Raw genomic sequence first — 15,644 nt, forward strand, 5'->3', positions numbered from 1 at the left:
GGCTCATTCAATACAGATACACAGTGCATCCACAACCTGTTACTGCCCCTCAGCTACAGAATAAAAAGCTGGAAGTGGGAAGATTCAGACTGGATGTGAGGAAGAAGTTCTTCCCCATGAGAGTGGTGAGAGCCTGGAATGGGTTGTCCAGGGAGGTGGTTGAGGCTCCATCCCTGGAGGTGTTTGCAGCCAGGCTGGATGAGGCTCTGGCCAGCCTGATCTAGTGTCCCTGCCCATGGCAGGGGGGCTGGAACTGGATGATCCTTGTGGTCCCTTCCAACCCAGTCCGATTCTATGATTCTAATAATGAAAACTGAACCAAATCATTACATTTGCTAACACAAATGTAGATGATTTCCCATCACACCTTAAGTTTTGGCAGAGCTAGAAGTGGGGAGGGTCTTTATTAAGCAGGTAGAGCCCAGGAAAATTCTCCTATATCTTACATTTAATTTGTATTTTCTTATCAGGATTACACAGCAGTGATAGCTTATTCCAAAAGATGTTTAATTCAAAAATAGGAATGTGCTAAACAAATTCTACATCATTTACTGTTATATGATCTTTTTTAGAAAGAAAAAAAATGTTAGAAACTTCTGAGACAGTTCTTCACTGGTTGTACATTGGGCAATTTCTAACACAATTTTCTGTAGATTAAGACTTGCAAAACTGTAATGGACTGAAAAAAAATTATTCATGCCCTGATCTACCACAGAAGTAAAACAGACACCAACTTACAAGCTTTCCCTTTAAAATAAGGCAGCTCTGTTTGTTTTTACAAAAATCAGGCAGTTGTGTTGTACACACTGGAGCACGACAAAAAATGTGAAAGAATCCCTTTTTCCCTAAGGCTGTCGCAGTACCAACATTCTTTAGCCTTGTGTTTCTGTAGTCAAGTCAAAACCCCATCTAATTTGGAGCATTTACATTTGAAAAGAGACTTTCACTCCAGTTGTTTTTGCAGGAAAGGTTTCAGTGACATAATCTGGGGTTTGTTTCCCATTAAACAATGCAAGATGGAAATCCAAACACAATGTGTACAACAATTTTATAGGAATGTTGAAGCAAACTTTATTCTTGTAATACTTGGAATTTATATATTCCTTTTTGGTAAGACTAAGCTGGTAAAATATTTCCACCAAGAAAGGAGAAAAGTTATTAAATGTCAAATGATTACATTTACCTGTAGAATTCAAAAGGAAGACATAAAATGTTTCATCAGTTTCAGGAGTATCATCATCGTTAATATATACAGATAACTTCTGCTCTCTTTCTCCAACTTCAAACACAATGACACTGCTCCTTCCACTGGGAACAAAGTCTCCCTCTTCAGCTGTTGCATCCCCATTAACAGTAATATACTGAACAGCAACAGCAACATCAGCAGATCCATTCCTCTGGACTGTGAAGTTTGCAGCACTTCCTTCTTTGACACTCACTGTCAGAGGTTCTGAAAATACAAAAGCAGCAAATGTACCTGAGTTCATGCCTCAGCTCCCTGCATCTGGCCGATACTGTTAATCCTCCCCAAGAGCATTCTTCTCCTCAAGGGAAACAAGGTATATGTGGTAAAGGCATGGAAATAATTCAGCAGCACTTAGCCACCTAACCAATCCCAGTTTCACCAAATAGAACAATGAAATAAAATAAGGGAAGGTTATCAAGGAATCAACAAGAAATTCAACCCAATAAAAACAAGGTTTTCACATGAGCTTCGCTGGGATTAGGATTTCTCAATGATCTGTTCTGTCAGTAAAATCTGTTTGGGGTAATACATGTATTCTACATTTTAAAACAACAACAACTAACCAGCAAAATAAATGGGATCATCATTTCTTGTAATCTGTAGAATTGCACTTGTTATATTGCCCAGCCTGGCTCCACCAGTAGCATTGAATAAACTGATGACAAAAACTTCCATCTCTTCAGGTATCTGAAAGGATGGCAAAATTAATTTCTTGCATACAAAGCAATGAAGATAGCAAAATGAACACTTGAGTGAGTTAACAAACTAGAGACTTCTGAGTGTTGTTTTTTATTTGTTGAACCTTCGGTGTGTCAAGAGAGATGGCAAATGAGGATTCATAGAAGAGAAACTATCAAAAAATCACAGAAATTATCATTCTAAAATCCTTGTAAATAACTCCTCTTATCTACACTGTTGTAAAGATGTCAAAAGTTACCTTTGTTTTTACAGCTCTTTTTATTTATTATTAGTTATTTTCAGTCTTTCTTACAATACTTCAAATACATCAGCATTAAAGATAAAAAATATCAAAACAAGGGGTTTATTCAAATGAGTATTTCTATAATTTAACCACATCCAAGTATTCTCAATTTCTAACTGTTTTTGTTTATAGGTATGCACAGCTTCACAAATTCCCTTAGGGTTTTGCCCAGTTTTGCCCAAGTATTTTGATTTTTCCTACATATACTTATCAGCCTCTGAAAAAAAGGCGTTTCTAAATTCTCCTCAAATTTTAATGTTTTTGCACTCACATTTTGTCCTATACACTCACAAAAAAAAAAAAACATACTTCAAAAGAATTTACCTCATCTGGTAGTGAATAAATGGTGATATTTTTTGAGAATTCCAGATTATCAAAGAAAATAGTCCCTTGTTCTGGATAGATGTCATTGGTACAGGCTGGGTCAACAACCCAAGACACACTAACATTGCCATAGTTTCCTTGGTTTCTTACAACTCTGTAATCAGCTGAAAAAAAGCAAACATACACAGTCAGCCAGCACCTTTAGAACAACACCAATCAAAAATAAAAGGGTCAGTAATGCTTAAACAAAGGGAAAAAAAAAAGAAGTGGAATAATTAGCAAATACACTTCTGGCAAAGCTAACATTATGTGAAAGCACTACAAGAAAGGTCACACAGAGACATACCAGTAAAGCAGTTCAAACTTGTTTGAATCTATTATTTTTTTTGACCTATAAATGCACTTGATAAGTGAAAAGAAAAATTGAAGATACCCATATGAAGATTCAGCTCTATTCTTCTCTCACACAGCATCCTATCCTTCATCTTCCACAGGCAGGGCTACTGCCTCCAGGTTACATTTTGCACACAGATCAACACTTCCCTCTAGAATTGTGTCGGTGTGAGCTGAAATTCCCCCCCCCACCAACAATAACCAGGCTAGCTCAGTCTGGAAGCAAATGAAAAGCTGTATTTACAAGCAGAGTCTAAAATCTATGATGAAATGCAATGAATATGTACAAATATACAAAATTCACAACATTCACAAATATATACAATCAACAGAAAAAGCACAACCAATCTCCCTTTGCTTCCCCCCAAGGGGACCCTCCCAAAGGGGCCTCTCTCTCTCCCAAGAGCTTACCCCCAGACCCCCCTGGACAGAGAAGCAGAGTTAGTTAAGCAGAAAGTTGTTAACTTAGCTGCCAAGGTCAGTACGTGTTATCTTCAGCCAGAGGAGAAGAAGAAACAGCAGCCAGACAGCCCAGCAACTGCCCCCACTGCAGAACACAGAATGTGCAGAGTGCCTACTTTGTTTTGGGTAATAGTTCTTAAACATTTCTATCTATCCAATGGAAGTGTTTAGAACAATCAGTATTTTGCTTTCTTACACCCAAGAGTGACTTATTTACATTCTTTCACTTTCTCTGTTCTGAACTTTGCAAGGAAAAATTAAAAAGACAGTTTCAAACCACCACAAGAATATTCTCCAGACATTTATTTACTGGCTTGATCCTCCACTGCCATTTCATAGGATCACAGGATGGTAGGGGTGTGATGGTTTGAGGTCAGACAGATCCTCTCTTGCCCCGACAAGGACAAAAGAATGACACTCACACAAATGGATTGGAGAGTGATGGAAAGTTTAAATGGAAAAGCGATTGGTGGAGCTACAGAAAACTACAAAGCATAGTGGCAAAGAGTATCCCAAAGCATACAGAGCCCCTTAGATAACCCCAAAAGCTTTCCAATCCTTCCCTTCTCCCACCTGAGGGTATACCCAAACCCCCAGGGCTCTTTCTTCCCCCCCACTGCTAGGCGAGTCTCAGGCTGGCCAGGTCTGAGACTGCCTCCCCCTTCCTTTCTCCTCCTGGCATTAGGCCTAGACAGGCCTATGAGGCTTTGAGATACTCCCTCAGCATTACCCGAAAGAGAGAGCATCTCCCATGAGAGCAGAGAGGGAAGAAAGAGGAAGAGAATGGCTTTGCAGATGGATTGATAGGGTGCAGGATTTATGGGTAGAAATACGCCCATCAGGTGGGCACCTGGGACACCAGAGGTGTAATTCATGTGGCAGCAATAGGAGGCACCCAGCCTAAACCTCCAGAAATTATCAAGTCCAACCCCTCTGCCAGAGAAGGATCATAGAATCTAGTGCAGGTCATATAGGAAAACATCCATACAGGGCTTGAAAGTCTCCAGAGGGGACTCCACAACCTCTCTGGGGAGCCCATTCGGGTGTTCTGTGACCCACTGTTCATCATGCTGGCAGTGCACCACTCTGGAAACTGCTGAGTGGAGACTTGAGTCATACACTGATCTCAGCTCCCCAGGTTCAGGAGAGACATGAACTACTGGGGAAAACTCAGCAGAGGCTACAAAGGTGCTGAAGGGACTGGACCATCTCTGTGAGCAGGAAAGGTTGAGAGCCCTGGGGCTGTTTAGCCTGGAGAAGAGAAGCCTGAGAAGGGATCTTATCAATGCCCATCAACATCTAGTCAGGATGGGGCTAGACCCTTGGTGGTGCCCAGTGGCAACGGATGAAAACTGAAACCCATGAGGTTCCATTAAATAGAAGGAGAAACTTCTTTACTGTGAGAGCGCTGGAGCACTAAAGCAGGCTGTCCAGAGAGGTTGTAGAGTCTCCTTCTTCGGAGAGATTCCAAACCCACCTGGCCATTGTGATCCTGGGCAACCTGTTGTGAGTGACCCTGCTTTAGTACAGGGGTTGGACCAGTGATCCACAGAGGTCCAACTGTTACTATTATATGATTCTCCTAGAAAGAAGAAATGGGAAAAGCAGCCTTGCAGGAGCATAAAGAAGATAAAGCAGGAACTATTTAAAAAGAATTACCAGTGTAGATGAGATCTCCTTTACTTTCCTTTATTGTCACTGATAGTTCATCAGGTAGAAACTGAATGACACCATGTGGATCATCATTCTTCAAAATGGTTATATTGACCCTTGTGGCACTCCCCAGCTTGCCTGGCATTTCAGTGTAGCCACTGAGTACTACAGAATACATCTCATCCAGCTAGAAGAGGGAAACTCAGTCAGAATAAAATGCATTCAATATTCACATCCAAAACAAGCAAGCAAACATCCACAGTCCCTTGGCAGGCAGAAAGAGGTAATAAAATCAGACAAAATGGAATCACACACCCTTTCTACATGCACAATGTGTTTGTAGACTGCCATCAGAACAAATAAATAATTAGACATTTCTAACTCTGATAGGACTGTTTTCTCAAAACATTTAGCATTATGTTAGGCAAGGACTTATTTTTGTGTACTTAGAATCACATCAGTCCTCTGGTACAAATGTATCTGTAATGATCCCTGAAAGGTGCATTTTGCATTTTGCATTTTGCATTTTGCATTCCAGAAGGCAAAGCAAAGATTTTAAACTAAGTGACAGTAATTAAAAATAATGTATCAGCTTGCTTTTTTAATCTAACTGGTTTTGTACCTCATATATTTCTTGAAAAAAGCTCACAGGTAATTCAGGGAACTTCAAGGAACATTAAGACAAGTATTGCATCTAATTTATCTCTCTGGCAAACAGAGCACTGTGTGAAACTGGCAGAGGATTACTAGAAAACAAATCCCTGGTATCCCTGCTCATGGCAAGGGGGGTTGGAACTAGATGATCTTTAAGGTTCCTTCTAACCCAAACCATTCTATATGAAACAAGACGGAAGTGGCTCTTTACAGAGAGATCATTAAACTATGGCACTGTAGAACACAGAATGCCATGGATGCTAATGGATTCAAAGCACAACTGTTTCAATTCACAAGGAAAAACCCACTAAGGACTATTAAACCCAAAGACATCTTTAAATTATCTCTGTTCTGGAGGTTGGGAAGACATTCTGGAGAAAAGCCATTACATATTTGCTCCTACATATTTGCCTGTATGTCAATAAGTGACAAACTAAGATGCCTGTGATCACAATTTGAAAAGAGAAAAATATTAATTTTCACCTCTGGAATTCCATCCATCCTCGTCAGAAGAGTAAGTATGATCTCTTTTTCACCAGGTTTGAATTCCAGAACTCCTGTGCTTCCATAAAACTCATTATTGTCTCTTGGTTCTACAGTGTAGAGCAGAAACTGCCTGACAAGACTTCCTCTACTACGAACAATCTGTAGTTCAACAGACTCCCCTTCCTGTAAAAAAAAAAAAAAAAAAAAAAAAACACACACAAAACAGAAAATCCATCTATTTTCTAGCACTCTGCTGAAACTAAGTTGTCCATAATGATTAAAAGAAATCACTCAGATAGCTACCTTGATACTGTAGGGACCTCTGGAAGAGGGAGAAAATTCAAACACTCCTCCAGGATCATCATTTTCCAAAATAATAATTTCACGAGTAGTAAACCCATATTTCAGTATTTGATTTTCCACACTGACCCTGAGAAGGAAGGCAAGAGAGGGGTTCTGAATGACAACTCTGTTTGGGAAGGAAATCCATACCTACATGAAGCGCATCAGAAGACTGGTGAATTTTATGAGCAAATTATGGAAACCACTACCTTCAAAGACTAAAAGAAATTGAGAACAACAATACGGTTTATCCATCTGTAAAAACACCTCCTACTTCTGAATTTCTGGTTATTGTTTTTTTTTTTCCTCAGTAGTTTTCATAATTGGTGATTCTGGATATTGTTAGTCACACATGCAGACAACACAGGGGAAGATAAACAGATTCATGCACTAAAAAATTAGAGTTACATTCAAGTATTACTTTGTACTTGGAATGTAATGCAGAGAACCATCCAAAATCCCATAAACAAATAGAAATTACATTGGGGAATGCACATTCTTACCCTTTTCTGCAAAATTTGCTATTGTCAAGAGGAGGAGACTTACCCCAGTGGATTTCATCCTCATCTCTGTGTCAATTTGCCTTCTGTAAGATGTGTGCACTACCTGTATGGTCCCAGTCTGACTCTAGTAAGTGTTGGACCTACTGTAGATAGCTCAGACTCATGCCTTTTCTCCTCCTTTACTCACAAACCTGCTCCCTAAAAGCATATGGTGAACATGATCAAATAGAGCTATTCTTGGTGGAGGATTTGTCTCCTTGGCCTAGTGCTACATAACCTCTTAGGTCTTATGAACATGAATGGGCTACATCACACAACAGAAGCACTGCACATTTCTTGCATTTATTTCCTCAGGTGTGGTAATTTTCAATGACATGATTTTATACTGGTACTTGGAATTGGGCACCTTGAGACTGTGACTGTGGAAATACACGTTGACATCAGCTATATGAGTGCCTGCTTCACGTTTATGCAAGGACCAAGCGTGATCAGGCACCCAAGAAGGCCAACAGCATCCTGGCTTCTATCAGCAATAGTGTGGCCAGCAGGACCAGGGCAGGGACCATCCCCCATCACTGGGCACGGTTTTAGGCCAGCTGGAGTTGTTCAGTCTGGAGAAGAGGAGACTGAGCAGAGACTTCACTGCTGTCTACAATTTCCTGAAAGGAGGCCAGAGGGAGGTGGAGGTTGGTCTCTTTTCCCAAGAATCAAGTAAAAGGACAAGAGGAAAACAGCCTCAAATTGTGTCAGGGAAGGTTCAGGTTGGACATGAGGAACAACTTCTTCCTTCAAAGGATTGCCAGGCCCTGAACAGGTCAGTGGTGGATTCACTGTCCCTGGAGAGATTTAAAAGCCATGTAGATGTGGTGCTGAGGATCATGGTTTTAGTGGCTACCTGGCAGTGCTGAGTGAACGGTTGTACTTGATCTCTTCCAACCAAAACAAATGTAACCTGTGATTAAAAATGCCAGAAAAACTGATACTGAAGGATGTATCACAAATGTACCTTCAGACTGATGGTTTGGATGAGGTTTATTAGTTGGCGTTTTATGTGTTTAGACTCCTGTGCGTCTTCCATGCTTCCTGGAAGAAAATGTCAACTCTTGGCCAAACATATTATAAATATATTTTATGGTTTCTTTGCACTACAACCCAGACTTCATGAAACATTATTTCATGTAGGAAGAAATGTGATCTATTACACCCAATATTTGAAATCAGTTTTGGAACTGTTTCCACAAACACTCCATAAATAACTGGAACGCCCAGTTATTTAAGAAATAAACAAATATGTCTTGTAGCAAAGTCTACAGGGAGGATATAAGGTGTAAACCAAGAAATATCTATCTAAAAGGGTAACATACCATGTTTATTGCACAATAAGACATTCTATCTGCAGATACAATAACTTTTATTAACTTAACTAAATGTAGGTTATTCAAAACCAAGAGAACTGTTCATCTTTGACCACAGAATTCTACCCTGTTCAAACACTTAGCTGGGGCAAGTATTACTTCCGTCAGTTTAAAACAACTAATCCGTTATTACATCAAATGCTCAAGTATCAAACAGTGAGCCATGCATTCATAACTTCCATCATTCACAGATCCTAAAGAAAGAAACGCCTTCAAACCACAACCCCATGCCATCAAACTGAACACCAAAGGGCAAGCATGCATTGTCTGAAGAGATGCAGAAGACATGATTCCTGAGAGGGAAAGAAACTATAAAGACAGATTCTGTCCAAACCAGTCACTTGTAAAACAAAGCACTGATTCACTGAAGACAAACCACAGTTCACTGCACTTACCCGAAGTACACCACAAACCTTTCAGTTTCTACCCTGTCAACACAGAAAGAATGCAAGAAAGAGAAGGGGTGGGGAAAGGCATGGAAGTGCCACTTGCTAGGATTTCAGTAGCACTAATAGTAAAATAATAATAACAACAACAATAATAATAAAAACAACCTAACAGCACAAAGCTTTTTTTTTCCTTTTCAAACACTTATAAAGTTCACTTTATGGGAACTCTACTTGCTTGGAATTTTCCTGTTGACAAATGCCAGCAAGTGGGCAGTTCCCACTCAGGAGAAATGACTACATGACCAATTCAGTATGTCAAGAACCATTCATGATATACCCTCCCAAACCCTCGCCCAAGTGCTCAGTTACTGCCAACCTCCATGCCTGCTCACAACTGCAACACCAGCCAGTATTGTAAATAGCCCTTCACTTAAAAAAAAAAAATCAAGATCTACATGCCTTCATGGCATGTTAATTCATCAATCTGCCAAAGTCATGGTGAAACCAGATAAACACAGTGGGAGTTGTAATAGCCACATGCAAGAAACTATTTTGGCACAACATTGCATCAAATTTTATTTTAGGAAGTATTTTAGTTAACTAGGTGACCAAATTAAAAACACCAATATAAAAATATAACAAAATCAAAGCAAACAAATAAAAAACAAAAAAACAAACCACCAAACACACACAACCAACCCAACCACGAAAATAAGAGTATTTACTAGTCTCCCAATTGGTTCTGTTTTGGCCAAGCCCTTATGACAAAACTACCTCATCAAGTCAGATGAAAAGGAAGTATTATTCTGCAGTGGCAATCATGTATTTTGACTTTTTCACCTTAAAATAAATACATATTACATAAAAAAACCTGACTCTTCTACCAAAACAGATTAACACAGCATTAGAGAGTTAAATTCTGACTTCACTAATCTCAAAAAGAACTCAAGAGTTCAACAGCATTTGGTTAAAGCAAAAGGCAAATACACTTGCAGGTATGTTCTTTCCAACAGGAGATCTGAGTTACTAGACATTTCTCATTCATTTACAGAGAGGGTAGTTTTTAAATACTATACACTGAGACATTCTTCCTTCAGAAACATAAACAGAAGCATTCCATAACCATCAAAGTGTTAATACAATGAAAAGATGAAGGAGAAAATTCCAGAGTTAGCAATGCTAAAATATAATTACGTCATTAAGCTGTTAGTAATATAATTTACAACAGAGCATAGAAATGAACCATTAGGTCAAGTGAGTTTTAGATATGTGGGTACAAGCTTAAGTAGTTAAGACATAACATTCATCAGAAAGTGAAAGAGAATACCAGAAATAAAAATCCTTTTCAGCTTCATGAAGTTACACTGCCTGAGTCCTAATACAGCTCAGATTCAAAAAAAATCCAAAACTCTTGTTAGGATGAACTGAGAAGTAGTGCTAGAAGTTAATACTGTGTTGCAATGTTCAACAGCAGCACTGTAGAAATGCAGAGGGTAGTGGAAATGAAATTCACAAGGCACCATATCTTCAGCATCTCCAGGTGTCATTTCAAAGGACTGAAAGGACTGGCAACACTTCACTACTTTTAAGCTGTCACAGTATAACTCCGATCAGAATATAGAGAACTCCTAGGTCAGAGAGCAACTAGAGAGATTCTGCCCATCAACTGCTAAAGAAATTCATTGTGAGAGAGCCTTCTCCATTCAAGTCCCATTTTCCACACTAGGATCACTTGATTGATGGATTGACTGATAATATCATGTTTTGTCTGCATGACTGGACAGATTGCTATCACTGCTTTAAGACAATAAATATTGGTCACCATTCAAATAAGATTATGAGGGTCTATACAAAAATGGAATAGAAGCATCCAGGCTTAGGCCTACAACTCTTGGGCAACAACCCTTGTACACAATAGGAACCATTGTGTCAGCTAAAGCAAACTGGAACCCAAGAGTTTTCACCTAAACATATGGGAGAATTTCTTTGGCATGGGAGTGCTGGAGCCCTGGAGCAGGCTGCCCAGAGAGGTTGTGGAGTCTCCTTCTCTGGAGTGATTCCACACCCGCCTGGACACTGTGATCCTGGGCAAGCTGCTGTGGACTGGATGATCTCCAGAGGTCTCTTCCAACCCTTGGTGTTCTGTGATTCCATGTTTATACTCTGAGATACACATACACAAATTCTCATACCACCCCTGGACCAGGGAGACCTCCTGACTTTACCCTGGATTTTACCTCCTTGTCTGGTGACTGCCTGACCCCAGGAACCATAATCCATCTTAAACACAAGTGTTCTTGGCCTGACCTGCCCCACCACCATGACCTTGCCTGATGGCCTGCACTCCAGGTTGCACTCAGTTACCAGCTCCAGACTGCTCTTCCTTTTCACCTGGGGCAATGGGAATGGTGTCTGCCCAACCAGTCATCAGGCTATGCCACCACAAAGCTCAAAGGCCACCAGCCATCAGCTCCTGCTACATGGCTAGTAAGTACAATGTGCTGTTCAGGTATAGTCCCTTCAGCACTGAGAAGTCCAAACTGCCACAGAGTGCATAGGATCAGCTTAGCCCTGTTTCACTCTTGGTGATATGGGAAACTATCTCCTTAGGCATTCCTGTAACAGCACTATGCAAACACAACAGAAATGGCTCTTCAGAACTTCCAACATCCATGGTTTGCCCTGGTAAAGGCATTCAGAAGTAATGCTAAAAGCTAAAACAGCAATTGAAAAAACAGAAACAAAAACAAACTTCCAATTTGACAGATCTCATGTGAAAAAGTTCAGTATTAGGGAAATTATTTCTTTTACGAAAACTTAATTATTATTTATCAAGAGCTACAGATCAAATAGGGCAACTAACAGAAGCCCATTTTGAAACACATTGAAGCACTACAAAATTGCAGAAAGAAGATTTTTGACCCAGTTTAATATTCAGTATTTTTTCACATTTTTAATATTCCGTTTCAATATTTTAACGAACTGAATATAACTGCAAACAAAATAATAACTAATGTGAGATGTAGCGTGGTCAAATTTGGTATCTTCTCACCAAGAATTGGAATATGTAGAAAGAGAATATTTTGAAAGGCACCTGCAAAACTGAATTTCAACTGTGAGCCTGTATTGCTGTTACTATTCTAAACATGTGCCTAAAAACTCCCTTTTTTCTCTGAAAAGGTAGATTCAGGTTGCTTCTGGAATGTTAACTTAATTTGCTTCCTAGATTCGCAATCAGTGTTCACTTCTTCCATTTTTCAGAATTATCTACTGATTTAATTAGTAGCAGGACCTAGCTTTAAAGAACACTATTAAAGCAGGATTTACCACATTATAAATTCCACAGTGCTTCTCATCAGAGGGAACACCTTATCTACAGGTTTAATCCATGAATTATTTGATTTTGGAGGCTATTTTAATTTTTATTACTCATAGCAGGAGATATATGGCTTTTTTATTGTGAAAAGTAATAAAAGCTGGCAGTAGGTGTCCAGCTACTCTCATTTAAACATTCTACTAATATTTTCAAATCACTTTTTCCCCATTGGAACAAAGTCTGATCAAATCCTTGAAGAAAAAAAGGGTTTACACTGAAAGAGTTAATTCATATAGTATCACATAGAAAAAAAACCTACTTAACTAAAAAAGATAATTTCAGAACCAACACTAACCACAGGAAATCACCAAGTTAGAAGAAAATCCCAGCTCCATTAGTCTTTCTGTGCATGTCAGTGCAGACAGCAGCCCTCAACACATAAAACATTACTCCAGCCCTGAATTAAGCACCACAGACAGTATGCAGTGCATTAAACAGGCCTTCTATGATTTGTTACCTTTCAGTCACAAAGTAATCTCTTAAAACACAAAAGTGATAAAAAACTGCCAGACATTTAACAATGAAATAGTCAAAACCTATTTTGCATTTGCAACTTCAAAAAAAAAAATCTATTTTCTACCTTTACCTAAGACAGAATTTCAGCCTGTAAAATCTTGCATCTCATCACAGACATCACTAGAACTATAAAAATCTCCGAGTTAGATTGCTTCAGTTTTGCTTAATTATATGTAGTAAATGAGATTTAGGCCATAACATACATCTATGAATCTGTTCTGGCATCCTAAATTATGTGTGTCATGACTCAAAAAAGAAATTGAGCATAAGGACTATTTAAACAGTCATCTGTTCATGGATTATCACCCTCACAAATTAAAATCCATTTATTCGTATATTGCTGCTCCCAGATGCCAAAGTCCACAACTTCTCACTTTCAGCACCACCAAGAAGACCAAGGCCTTTTCTTTCTCACACAGATTTTACTTCAGACATCTGGTTTTATTTATGTTTGGTCTCAATTCATGCCTGTTCAGATATAGGCAGGCATTCAATTTGAAACTGCTCCTGAAGAAAGAAAATATGAGGAAGCTTCAGCAGGTACAGGACTGTCTTACTCCTTTATTGCTCATCTGTCCTGTTTGGAAACTTGTCCTTCTTGACATGCATTGGCCTCCAATTCACAGTTATTTTCAGTATTTATTGTCTATGGACAGAAGCCACAAAGCAAGGAAGGAAAATACTATTTTTAACCTCTCCTACAGGTTTTTTGTGTGTTTTTTGTTGGATGTCTTTTTGTTTGTTGCTTTTGTTTTGTTTTTTTATTGTGATGGGGGCAATCAAAGCTTGTTTAAAATCTAAACTGCCCTAACAACCCCGCTGAGTTGTAAATAATGTATCCATGTAAGAACTAATTATTTTTATTATTTTATCCATGCTATTACTAATTGAAGTAAATAGAACACTTATGAATGTATTTCTACGCCTATAGTTTCATTAAACTTCTTACAAGCTCCGTTTCCCTACTGACTTAAGCTACAATTTATAGAAGAGTACAAGCACATCCACAGCACAGTGCATCTTTGTTTTCATGCTAATTCACTGCTGCTGTGAGCTGCTGGCTCCCAGCCTTGGAAACTGAAGTCTTCTGTTCCTCCAGAAAATACACACCATGCAGAAAGCAACACCACAAGCTTACACACATAACCCTGCCAGTATCCTTCAACCCTGATTTGGAGAGTCATCTCCAGCACTGAAAGGATGATCTTTGCAGTCATTCCATTCTTGGCTCCTGGTAATGTCCAAGTTGCCAAATGTTACTCATGGCCTTAAGGGACACTATCTGGGTCTAGAGAAAAGTTCACATTTTATCTCCTCCTTATTTTCTTCTTTTTCCAGGCTACACCACCTGTTCCTTACCTCACTGTCTGACCTTGTCAAGTGTGGGAAAGCTGCTTACTACTGGCACACTTTTCACCAGCCACTTCATGATCACCAGAAGCTGACAGTCCCACCACGCACAGTAAAAGCAAAACAGTGGTTACGTTTGCTCAGCAGCCATCATTCCCAAGGCACAGCCTAGGGTTAATGCTCAGCCCAAGTGGCAAAAAGCTGTAGTTAACCACACATGCAAAGCTCTCATAACTTGATCACAGAATCACAGAATGATAGGGGCTGGAAAGGACTCAATCATCTAGTCCAAGAACCACTGCCAGAGCAGGTTCACCTAGGGCAGGCTGCACAGGTGGGTTTTTAATGACTCCAGAGATGGAGACTCCACTACCTCTCTGGGCAACATGTTACAGTGCTCCACCACCCTCAAAGTCAAGAATTTCCTCCTCAGGTTAGATGGAACTTCCTATGCTCAAGTTTGTGCCCTCTACATCTTGTGCTGTCACTAGGCAACATTGAAAAAAAGCCTGGCCCCATCCTGACACTCATCCTTTAAGTATTTATAAGCACTGGTGAGGTTCTCCTTCAGTCTCCTCTTCTCTAGGCTCAAAAGCCCCAAGTCCCTCACCCTTTCTTTCTAAGAGAGATGTTCTAATTCCCTAATCATCTTCCTAGCCTTTTGCCGGATCCTTTCAAGCAGTTCCTGGCCCTTCTTGGAATGGGGAGTCCAGAACTAAACTCAGTTTTCAGACGAGACCTCACCAGGGTAGAGTCGAGAGGGAGGATAACCCTCCTTGACCAGCTTGCCACACACTCTCCTTGATGCACCCCAAGATGCCACTGGCCTTCTTGGCCACTCTGGCTCAGAGTCATCATGTTGTCCACCAGCACACCCAGAGCTGCTTTCCAGCAGGTCAGCCTCTAACCTGTACCCTAGGTGCAGGACACCCTACACCTCTGCCCAACTCTCCAGCCTGTCCAGGCCACACTGGATGGCAGCACAGTACTCTGGTGTGTCAGCCACCCCTCCCAGCTTTATACTATCAGCAAACCTACTGATGGTACACTCCAGTCCTTCATCCAGGTCTTTGATGAATATATTTGTAGTGGTTTGAGGTAGTTCCTAGGTTAGATGCTAATTGTGAATAGGAACATTCCAGAGATTTTTGAGTAGAAGATAAATAACGTAAGGGATTGGATACAGAATAACAACAACAGATAGGTTAACATAATTCCATTAGTGTACTGAAGACTTTAATCTTGAAGCATTGTTTGTTCTCTTTGCTGCTGGCTCCTTTGCTGATGGCTCTTTTGCTGCTGGCTCTGCTTTTGAAATATGGGCTGTGCTATCCTCACTTCTGACCTTGGTAGCTTTTCTATTTGGCTTTTATAAAGGCACAGGGGGAGGGGGTGGCTGAGCTAGCACGTGTTTGTACAGCTTTCTTGGGGCCTTTTGTCCCCAAGAGGGGACAAGGAGCTGAATCAAAGGTACAAGGGGGTCCTGTGCTGTTGTTAAGCTCTCTCTATATATATTCACTGTGTACATGTTTATTGCCTTTTACACTGTTATA

General features: G+C 40.0%; 1 protein-coding gene across 1 annotated transcript in view; it reads right to left on the minus strand.

Annotated features, from left to right (window-relative positions):
• Positions 1-15,644, minus strand: part of ADGRV1 (adhesion G protein-coupled receptor V1) — a 366,634-nt gene that overhangs the window by 330,824 nt on the left and 20,166 nt on the right. The window contains exons 11-17 of the mRNA XM_054397457.1: positions 8,856-8,888; positions 6,504-6,630; positions 6,198-6,383; positions 5,067-5,247; positions 2,553-2,716; positions 1,810-1,933; positions 1,184-1,450 (exon numbers count right to left, since the gene is read on the minus strand). Of these exons, the coding sequence (XP_054253432.1) occupies positions 1,184-1,450; positions 1,810-1,933; positions 2,553-2,716; positions 5,067-5,247; positions 6,198-6,383; positions 6,504-6,630; positions 8,856-8,888 (1,082 nt within the window). The remainder of the gene's footprint in view (positions 1-1,183; positions 1,451-1,809; positions 1,934-2,552; positions 2,717-5,066; positions 5,248-6,197; positions 6,384-6,503; positions 6,631-8,855; positions 8,889-15,644) is intronic.

This window comes from Indicator indicator, chromosome Z, assembly GCF_027791375.1.
Source record: "Indicator indicator isolate 239-I01 chromosome Z, UM_Iind_1.1, whole genome shotgun sequence".
Classification (NCBI taxonomy): Eukaryota; Metazoa; Chordata; class Aves; order Piciformes; family Indicatoridae; genus Indicator; species Indicator indicator.